General features: G+C 35.0%; 1 protein-coding gene across 2 annotated transcripts in view; it reads left to right on the plus strand.

Annotated features, from left to right (window-relative positions):
- The window catches only part of LOC149536733 (integrator complex subunit), a 111,637-nt gene extending 108,121 nt beyond the window's left edge, over positions 1 to 3,516 (plus strand). For both annotated transcript variants that reach the window (XM_089803192.1, XM_089803193.1), the window contains exons 5-10: positions 639 to 735; positions 813 to 904; positions 1,926 to 2,046; positions 2,301 to 2,386; positions 2,745 to 2,796; positions 2,931 to 3,516. In XM_089803192.1, the coding sequence (XP_089659318.1) occupies positions 639 to 735; positions 813 to 904; positions 1,926 to 2,046; positions 2,301 to 2,386; positions 2,745 to 2,796; positions 2,931 to 3,470 (988 nt within the window). In that variant the 3' untranslated portion in view covers positions 3,471 to 3,516. The remainder of the gene's footprint in view (positions 1 to 638; positions 736 to 812; positions 905 to 1,925; positions 2,047 to 2,300; positions 2,387 to 2,744; positions 2,797 to 2,930) is intronic.
- The last annotated feature ends 7,956 nt before the right edge of the window (positions 3,517 to 11,472 follow it).

Below are 11,472 nucleotides of genomic sequence, written 5' to 3' on the forward strand. Positions count from 1 at the left end.
TGGACTCATCAACCGTCATCCCATAAGGTTCGCAGACTCAGGTGCAACAAACTGTATCTTCACGAAAGCCTTTTTGCATTGCTCATCAATAGGAACACTCTGATAGACATATATGTTGACACCAATAACAAAACATTAATGCCAAACATAACTAGCAACAATTTCTAAGAGGAATCTCTAACAATCTCCCAACAAAGTATATATGATTAACTTATTTAATTGGTTTTTTGATGATACGATTGTTTGTGGACATTCACATATACATTCTTAAGTTTTCTTTGTATTTAAAATTGGTTTGCTTTCTCTTTTTCCTGAGCATTTTTTATTCATAGTGTTTATAGTTTCTGTGGCATTTGAGGGTGGATCAAATTTTTGGTTTTTTTTTTTTCTTGGCATTTTATAAAATCACTGGGTCTTTATGGAGGCATTTTATCTTAATTTTAAAAAACATATTTGGTGTATGGAGGTGTGTTCATGCATGAAATATAATGCTCTAAACTTTTGTCATTATATAATGTCCATCTTTCTTGATCACAAGGGACTTATACTGGTCTTTATAATTGGAGAAGATTTTCAGAAATCTTGGTAAGTTTTTGATCCTAATTTTTTTTCTCGTGTGCTAAACAAAACATTGATAGGCAGGTTCCCATCTTTTATGTTTCATCTACTGCTGAAGAGACTTTGGCATATGCTAATACCATTCCAGAATGGCTTAACAAGCAGCGACAAGAAAAGGTAGTCTATCTTACTGGAATAGATGTTATCACAAAAATGGGTATTTGAGGAATCTCACCGTAGACTCTACTTTGCAGTTATATGCTGGTGAGGCTTTATTTGGTCATATTGGCCTGATGGCAGATAAAAGGCTTTATTCATTTTCAGCACTTCATTCTCCTCAGCTTGTGTAAGTTTCTTTATTTCCTATTTCTTCAAATTGTTTTTAGCTTTTGTGTTATAAAGAAACTTAAAATACTGTCACAGATGGAAGGTTCAGTTGAGAATAATCTAAACATCCAGCCAGTGCAACACCATCACACATCAGAAACCAAAATGACATGAGATGGAACAGTGATCATATTGTTTGATAGGCTGAATTATATTCGCAATCTTTTCCACAAGGTCTTACAACAGAATGGACTCCAGTCCTTGATTGTAATGTATCATAGGGAGAATCAGTGTGCATAACTGATTACCATCTTCTGAGCTGATATAGGATATGATGCCTTCAAATCTGCTACCTCACCGTCTTGGGCCAAATCCTTATCCAGGGTTGAGCTAGCTGCTCTCCAATGTAGTATGAACAATGTCTTACTGGTGAATGCAAGAAATAAATGTTATGTGCTGATCAACAAGGTGATACAATGCAAAATGCACAATAAAACACATGAAGGACTCGCTTTGGATGGATGTGATAAGATGTAAGCTTTGTAACTCAATGTGGTCTTCATCATGAATCTCCTTAGGACCAACAAATTGAAATGTTTGCCGCATGACTTAATTGGATCTTCCTTTATAAAGTCACATCACATAACCTGTCATGTCCCTTTCTTGGTCGTAAGTTTCTTATAGACCCTTGGCCTTACCTTAATTTTTTCCTTGGGATAGTAAAAAGGAAGATAAGTAAATAAGTAATTTTGAGTTGTCAGAAAGTAAATGTTATATGTAATTATTGAAATTGGTTGCGCTAAGTGAATTTGAAAAGTATTCCTAAGCACAAGGTTTTCAAAACTGTGTGAGGGTTAAAGTGACACTATTATTTTTGCCTGAGGTATAAAAAAAAGAATATAGTATTATATTATTTTCTCTCGAAAAACTTATTTAAAAGGATGGTTCAAAGTCTTTGATCTCTGAGTCATTTTCTCTTTCTGGTAAACAATATTCTTTTTATACCAGTATTTGAATACATTAATAGCATATGGAAGCAGGAATGCATGGCAGGAACCATGTATAATGTTTGCCTCCCATTGGAGCCTACGACTTGGGCCAACTGTGCATTTGCTCCATCGGTGGAATCAGAACCCAAGCTGTCTGCTTGTTGTGGTAGAGGTTTGTCTGACTGGTTCACTTTACCATAGATCCTGTTGTATTTTTTGAGATTATGTTCCTTTGTGTAACTAGCAATTGCAGCAATTCCTAAGAATTAAAAGATTATATTGGGCAAATTTGCTTTGTCAATCAATACTTTATATGCTTTAGATTGTTATCTAGGCTCCAAGATGCACTTCGATTATCTTTTGAATAGAGCAATATTCTCATTCTGTATTTGCCATTTTATTGATGGCGTGATCTTTTCTATACAGGATATGATTGATATTGATCTCTTGCTTGCTCCTTTCAAGCCAATGGCAATGAAACTTCTTCACTGCCCTTTTCCATCTGGACTAAGGTACATATATTTTGTATTTAATCAATAGAATATACACTATTTATATATTTATGGACTTATGAGGACTCAAATAAATCAAATTGCACTTAACAGTGTTTACTACAAACAATAGAGAACTGACATTCTTTTGCTAATGGACTCCTGCCCTTTCTAATATAAAGCTAACTATCAAGAGTTCTACCTAGTTAGCAAATGTTTCTCAGTTTTTACAAACTTTGGCCTTTCTGCAATGAGTGATCTGGTATATTTATGCATCATTGGAAAAAAGGACATGAAATGATGGAGCGTGCAGTCAAAGTCTCATAATGCTTTGTTTGTGAATGTAATCAAAATTTGTTATCTTTGTTTTGGATTTTAGGTCTGAGGAGATCGTACCACTTATGAAGAAATTGCAACCAAAGCTGGTCTTGGTGAGTTGACTGTATAGGCCTCAAAATCTTATTTCTACAATTCAGGAGAGTATATTTAGTGTAGCCATCGTTTAATGCTTTGTTTGTTAATTGGTCAATAAGAATCATGATATCAACAATGTGTGCATTTGCAGTTTCCAGAAGCTGTGCATAAAGGAGTAAACAAGATAGACTTAAAAGAACATCCAACTTTGTTCTACTGCAAGGGACAAACATTGCGCATACCCAGTGTAAAAGATGACATTGAAGTAGATATGACAACAGATTTAGCATTTCAGCTTAGGCCAAAGCAGGCTGGACAACGAAAATCTGCGGTGGCCAAACTGAAAGCAGAACTTCATATAAAAGATGGCCGACTTTCCTTGAATTCTGTAGCATCATTGAGTGCATCGGCGTCTTTAACAAAATGGCATTCTGGAGGAGGAGAGATACATCCAGACGTTCTGTTAGTAGCTTTGAAAGATTGTGGGATATGTGCTTCTGTTGAATATGATTTCGCATCTGAAGTGACTACAGAAAATGATAAAAGCAATGATGATACCCAAACAAGATTTGTTGTAAATATTAGTACCCCATCAAAAGCGACTATTGAAGTTAAAGATAAACACATTTTAATCAAAGCAGATGAGGCTGCCACACGAGAATGTATTTACAGGGCTATAAATAGCATTTGAATCATGTTCAGAACATTATGAATGAAATTATGTCTTGCTTCAATGATTTTTATTGTTTGGGTTGGCTGATCTTTTCTATTGCTACTATTCATTACAGGCAAACAAAGTTAAAGCTTCTCTTGTTCATTAGGATTATTCTAATTCATATGAAATTTAACCACAAAGTTTGAGCACCATTGTTCAACTATTTTTCCAACTAAACATTAACTTCCTGCCAAATTATTTATTCAAAATTCCCGGACAGCCCATTCATGTGAATCATGGGGTCAACCATTCTTCAATAAGCAAAAATCTACTCAAAAGGGTTTCATTGCCTAAGCGTAAATTGGAACTGAGCTTTGATGGAGCTTCGTAGGATGATCTAGGGACATTAGGGGCTGGATGTATTATTAGTTATTCCCAAGGTAGCATTGTAATGACCTCTCTTCATGGGGTAAAACATGCCATACAAATACTGTTTGGATGAGTATTGTAGTGCTGGCCTTCACAGACCATTAATTAATTATTAATTGCACACTACATTGACAGATGACTAGTCTAAATCTCGCCTTCACCTTTGTTTTCATTTTTATAATTTTTAATATTCTTGTGGTGTGTCCATATGCATTCATCTTTGTCTCTTTAGTGTTTTTTTGGTTTGTGGAAGCATAAATACTTTTGCTATTATTTTGGCAACCTCTATTTGTTGCCTTTTCGATGGTGAAAATATCATATTAGGATAAATCTTTATACATTGGTCTTCCACCCAATATCGACACTCATTTAGTTACTGTTGTGTTGATTAAGTCAACCTCTTTTATTTTATGATGTTTTAACAGGCGAAAAAAACATTTCTTCTAGACTCATCAAGCTAGCTTTTGCATGTAGTCCTCTTTTAGAAATTACCTATGTTCCACGGAGTTTCCGGGACGGGGACGTTTTAGGGGACGGGGACGTGTTTCCGGTACGGGTACGGGTCGAAGCCAAAATTTAGGGGACGGGACATCAGGGGACGGCGATTAAAAACATAGGGGAATTTTTTTAATATAGAGACAAAATTCAAATATGTATATCATAACATTGATAAACCATTCACCATAGACATTTTAGAAGATAAATACATGGAATATTATCAAATGGCAAATACTAAGTGCTTCCATTATAACAATATCACATACATATATAGCAAAAATTAAAATGCCTAAAGGCTTCAAGTATCATGCTGAAATCAGAATGAAATAAAGAGAAGTCCAACTAAAATAGTTGGTAAATAGTAAATACCGAACGTAGTCTTGCCTCACTAAACACAATCTTTGCTCATTGCTGCTACTGCTCTTATGTTTTTTTCCTTCCTCTTAGCAAGTATGTTAAATCGAAAAATGAGTAGAAGAGTTAGTGTTTTAATGGACCAAATATGGGTTGCATATTGTTATTATGTCTTTAAGATGACTAGGGGCCACACGAACAACAAAAATTAGGAAAAAATGTTTTTTTGGGGATGGTTTGCCTTTACCAGATTGATTGGAAAAAAGGGGACGGCCAGCAGTTTCGGGGACGGATAGGGGACGGCAAAACTGTCCCCGATACTGCTGGCCGTCCCCAAGTTTCCTGCCCAAAAAAATTGGCCGTTTCGGGGACGTTTCTGAATTCTTCAAAAAAGAGACGTCACAGGGTACGGCCAAAATCCGTACCCGCGTCCCCGTTTCGTACCCGGTACGGGTACTAGGGTACAGAGGCAGGGGACGCGTCCCCGTGGAGCATAGGAAATTACGGATGTCGTGCAAAACAAACTTCCAAATCAAGTACTGATCGTATAATTGAATACCATTTTATCATAGACTGATTTATATCAACTAAATCAAGGTAAGCTCATTATTTGAAATTGCAAGAATCTAACTCTATAAGTTGGGTTTAAAATTTCATTAAGTATTATTAAAGATTTCTTATGACAAATAAAAAGAAATTCATCATGTTATAAGACCTTTAGGGATCAACCCGTTGTATTAGACCAACACACCCTTTGAACAACTGTATTTATTTCCATTTACTCAAACTCTTAAGTAGGCTATCACACTTTAGAGGTAAATCAATTTAGTCATTTTCAAGTAACTAATTCTTGGGCTCTTTTGAAGTGATTCCAATTTAATTTATATGAGACTGTGCAAAATGATAAAGGTTGATTAATGTGACACTATTATACTTCTTTTTTCAATAGCTTTCCTACATATCTATCTCTGTCAAATTAGAGAATGTAGTCTTATATATATATATATATATATATATATATATATATATATATATATATATATATATATATATATATATATATATATATATATATATATATATATATATATATGTATGTATATTAAATTAATTACCTCAAAACATTTTTAAAGATGTTCATTGAGTAAACATAGTTTACACTAAATCGATCACTTTCTTGTTGTAAACCTAAATAAAGAAACAAGATTACTTAAGTTGATTTAAGATTACTTATATTTCCCAAAAATTGAATGTGTTGAGTGTGTGGAGGGTACGAGGACAAGGTTTTGAGATTTTAAGTGTATGTGAAGGGGTCAACCTCATGTACTCGAATGTCCCTTCTTCAATATGCTTCACTTTGCACTTACTATTCCTTACTAGACAATCAATGGTATTGTGTAAAATGCTACTTCTAATGGTTCTTGAATTACTTTTGCTTTTAATTTATAGCTTGTTCTATAGAGCTAGCCAAAATAAGGAGACAAGCTTAAACAATGTATTTGTGTGCCTCTTCTACAAATCTAGGTTCATTAGACTAGTATTCAAAGAAAAAACACATTTCCAATCATCAATAGAATACCTTTTGAGGTGTTGTCTATTTGTTGTAGACCTTTGATCATGTTGAGTTAGAGGATGTTTCCTTTATTTTAAAGATTCGGAGCTAGATGATGCATCCTTAACTTGTTGTCTCTCCAAGGGCCTCAATTCAACTTTCTTAGGCATAAAAGGTAGTTGTCATACTTTTTTTAAATAGTTTATTCAGGCTGTAAAGAAACAAAAGAAGGTTTATAGTTTCTCTAAGAATGATTTTGCTTCTCCTTTGATGCACACGCACCTGCACACACACATACACACACTCGCACGCACGCACGTGCACAAACACACACATTTGTAAGTCGGTGCGCACACACACACACACACTTTTTTTTAATAGTTTATTTAGGCACACGCACACACATGCACACATACGTACACACCTTGCAACCAAAAGCTCTGTGATATGTTAATGAAAGCTTGTGATAATAGTTGTATAAATATATCTTTTGTGAAAATAGAAGAGAGATAAGGTATGCTTTTTTTTATATACTAGTCAAGAAAAATGGATTGATACATATCTACTAACTTTTCTCATATGTGGTAGTCATGGAAATGAATCCCAAATCAAATAAAGATAGAGAGCACACTCGAACTCATATTATGGGTCATTGAATACGATGAGGGTAATGATATCTTGTTCATAGAGACGGACTTGGGATCATGTGTAACAAAGGTAGGAGAGGTTCTAATATTGCTATATTTGAATCAAGGAAGGTTCTTGAAGGAGGTACACAAATCCACTTGTTCAACAACACACATTGCATATCAGGCACTTTCCCATAATGGTGTCGCCCTTTTTCATTTTCTTTAGTATTTTGGGTTTGTGGTTTGTAGCTTAGTTAGATCTCATAGTTTGAGCGTCAGATCGTGGGTACTTGCACAAGGGCTCTAGATTGTTAACCTTCATTAGTTCTTAGGTTTGTCTCCTCTTTTGTATTTTCCCTTTCTAGGTCTTAGTTTGTCTTTTCTTTTGCATCTAGTCAATTTTGGGCTTTAGTCCCTTCTTGTTTTGAGTTTTTCCGTAGTTTCGAAAATCAGAGTTCTTTAGACCTTCAAAAGTCCAACAAGTCTGAAAATGCGAACTCTTGATAGTTATGAATTGTTGTTAGAGTTTTTTTAGACTTTGTAGTCTAACGACTTTTTGACTTTCACAATTTGAAGATGTCGTTCAAGTCAATGTCACCTCTAATGCCCAACCTATATAAGAGGGTGACATAGACAATTTTGCTCATTCTATTATTTTTTGCCTTAGAGATATGCACCTTCTTTGTGCAATTTGCAACTTCTTTGTCTTTGCTCACAACTTGTTGTCTTCATTGTGCTCTCGCTACACTTGAATTCCTTGTTGTAGAGCTTGATGCATCTATATTTTTTGTTGTCTTTGATTCATTCTTCAAGGTAGGGTTTTGTATTTAGTCTTTTAGTTCTCTTTCTTAATTTTTGCATCGATAGGGTTAGCATATGTTGTCTTCATAGTTGTTCTTAGTTTTTTAGGGTTTTCTAGTAGGGTTATACGTCTTCTACATCAATCTTGCAAGTTGGATTTTGGGTCTTCAATCAGTTATGGCTTTAAACCCTTCAATTTTTTACTTTATCTCTATTTGGCATAGTCCCTTTGGACCTTTATGGTACGAAGGTTCAAAACTCTCCACCTTTCCACATTCTCCATGTTCCCCAAACTTCAACTATCATCATCTTTGGAAATGTTAGGATTTCACAGTCTAATGTTTGTTAGGCTATGACAATTAGATACCTTTGTTCCATATTTTCTTCATGTCATCTAGTGAGAAGTCCTTTCAGACTCTCACATTGCAAAAGTCTAAAGGATTTTTGACGTTTGATATATTCGACACTGCAAAAACTTTTCAGCCTCCCACTCATTGCCTTGTTTCCCACCCACCTCGAGATTTCATAGTCTGATTCTTTTCAGACTGCAAAAGGTCTTAAATCCTATAGAAGGTTAATCATGCAAAGATTTAGGTTTTGGCCTTTCAGACTTGCAAAGGCTGTGACCTTTCAGATCACAAGTTTGAAACCTTGAAGTAATCATGTGGATAGTTTGCAAAAATGAGGGCTTTGCTTTATTTTTTAGTTATTGTGATTCTATCTTGCACTTTATAGTTTAACTAAGTGGGTTTGATAGATTAGATGCTACACTTTTAATAAAGGTTTCTAATTACACATTTTTTTGCATGCCTAAGAAAGATAACTGTACTCCTGTTGAAGTATCACTTCAAGGGAAATCATAAACCAACAAGGATGAATAATGCACATCAAGAAATAACATATATTGTCATTGGCCATATGGATTGGGAATCTTTTCTTCAATATTGCAACCAACCGCATGGAAGGTCTTTTGATTTTATTGCTCTATGTATCTATGGCCTCGTTGTTGCAACTACACACCCAATGTAGATCTTGTCCTTTGACTTGATCATGATGCTTGCACACTAGTATCTCTCATATAAAAAAGTAGTGAAGAATAAGATAGGTGGTATTATGTTAGATTTGAGGCCCATTGTAATCGAGGATGTGTTCCATTCACCAAAGGGTGTTGATCATTTCTTCTCAATATCCAAGGAGTTGGGACAAAGACGGTTTGATGATCCCACAAAGGAGACATATGACAGGGTGAACAAGAATTAGCTCATAGCAAAAATGCCTAAACATAGGTTGTATAAGATTGACGTGTGTTAGGGCTACTTGAACAATGATATGAGGGATGCAGTTACTAGAGTTACTATACTGACTAGAGTATGGGGATTGCCACAGGCGCACCATTTGGAGCTATGGATGATTCACATAATTAAAACTATAAAAGGAAGGTCGGCCCACACTAATTGGGGCACCATTCTTAGTGACAATTTGGATTAGAAGATCACAGTTTAAATATGACCCAAGATTCTTCATGACGTTGTACATTGGCCACCTTCTTATCACTAGGGATGAGTATTTGGGATTTTAGAGGAAGGCTAATACAAGGGTTTCAACTAGCTACTTGTATCATGTGTACCCGCAGTTATAGAGGAAGGAAAAGCTTGACATGGAGAGAAAGGAATATAGAATTGTGAATGATGTGTTTGTATTTACAATCATTTGCGCGATTGAGGGAGATTATGTGAATAGGTTGTTTGAAGAAGTTGTGGATAAAGTAAGATTCATTGAGACCTACTTAATCCAATTTCACACTTACATCAAGATTTGTAGAAGCATGGTGAACACCAAGGAGCTTCCAAGGTATCCCTCAAATAGGATTGTGCTAATAGAGTTGACTAGGCAACCAATGAATTCATAAGAGGTAATTAAGACTAAGAATCAATATGCATATGACTTCCCTATGTCCATTGGCACACATTTAGTTTAAGACATTAAGGTCTGCAAATCCATTGGGTTGGAATGAGATGATTTCCCATTAGAGGAATTTAGGTAATGAAGGTCTAGTTTTGATCCAATTGGTAAATTCGGTAATATTGTTTGGTGGACTTTCTCACACATTCTTGATATTGAATATCACTAGATAAAAGTGTGTCAATAACTATGAGGTCGACATCTACATTATTGTAGGGTGGAGCTAAATTTTTCTAAAGTCATTTTCTAGCTGCATATCCCTTGAAGAGAAAGGGACAATGATTATGACAAAATCCTTGATCCTTTATATAACCATGATAAGGTGTAGACTAATGCTATTTTGAATGCAGAGATTTGAAAGGACAAAGATGAAATCCTCACTAGGAGGACCCAACATATGATTAGCTTGAATGGGAGTGGATCCAGAAGCTTAGACCATAGGATCCAGTGTTAGGGAGACCACAGGTAGATTTGCCTACCATAATGGAAAAAGGAAAAGGTATGAAGGTTAATATTCCTACATTCAAGGATGTCCCTTTAGAAAAGCCAAATGTTATCTACAAGAATGAGAGGTCTATCATGTATGGTCCATATGGAAGACCTTAAGTTTTGAAGAAAAATAAAATGGTTAATGTCCCTCCAGTTTTTTATGATCAAGCACATAATTAGGCTACAAGAAAGTCACCTTCTTCCACCATACTGAAAAAGGTTCTAACTTTTATGATATAAAAAAATGAGGAACATGTATTGATCACAAAGGGACATTTTTACAAGTATAAATGATCTTTAGTCTCTCCCCATCTCTAGGCACTCATTGAAGAAGAGGAAGCAAAATAAGAAGATATTTTTCCATCGATCACAAGGAGCACGAGGCTCGCAATTGCTATTGCAAAAGAGAAAAGGGATGAACAAAGGAAAAACATGTGACAATTGATGTAGAAGAAGATGTTGAGAAAGAATATCATGATGCCCTTGGTCTTGATGAGTTTTATCTTGACTAAGTTCTTCGTTATGAAAAGGCCCCTTTAGATATATATGATGTTGGGAAAGGGGATAAAGGTATAGATGTTGAGGCTACTCATGGTCATGTTTCTACTCCATTACAATTTATGTGAGGTTGATGATCCAATTAACAAACAAAAGCCTCAAGTTCTTAAACAAGTGCTTGCAAAAATTCCCATCTACTCTATTCTAGATAAAGAACTTGAGAAACAAAAGGAAATTGAGAAGGTTGACAAGCAAGGAGAGAAAGTGGAAGAGCAAAATGATAAACTTGAAGAAGGAAATTTTTTTTTATTTTTTGATCAGTAAAAGGGCGAAATCGTAAATTTTTATATTAATATAGTAAAGTATTACAGAAATCTTCGTCCAATCAAGCATTGGTAGGAAAGAAAGGCGACAAAAACCTCAAGTCTTGCCTAGGAAAAAGTCCTTTATAGATTATAAAAATAAAAGGGGCATACCCCAGTATTACATTGTTGAAAATATAAGTTCTTTTAAGTTTGTAATAGTTGTATACATGTATGCCTTTCGAGCTTGGGGACTTATGAAGGCATTCCTTCCTTTACATACTTTGTTAATTGTCTTTAAATCTAGATCCGAGTTTGCATTCTGAAGAGCCTTCTGCAAATTTAGACAATTGTTATAGAGGTTTTCCTATTAAAATTAAAACACTCCCTTGGAACTCTGCATTCACAACAAACTTCAAACTCATTTATATATGTTAGTTTCAAACATCTTGTAATGTGTTAGCTATGATTCTTCCCAAGAAAAGGAGTTAGAGCTATTGATTTTTTCTTATGAGAGGGTCCTT

The sequence above is a fragment of the Cupressus sempervirens genome, chromosome 10 (genome assembly GCF_028749045.1).
Source record: "Cupressus sempervirens isolate cs-2001-9-10 chromosome 10, ASM2874904v1, whole genome shotgun sequence".
Classification (NCBI taxonomy): Eukaryota; Viridiplantae; Streptophyta; class Pinopsida; order Cupressales; family Cupressaceae; genus Cupressus; species Cupressus sempervirens.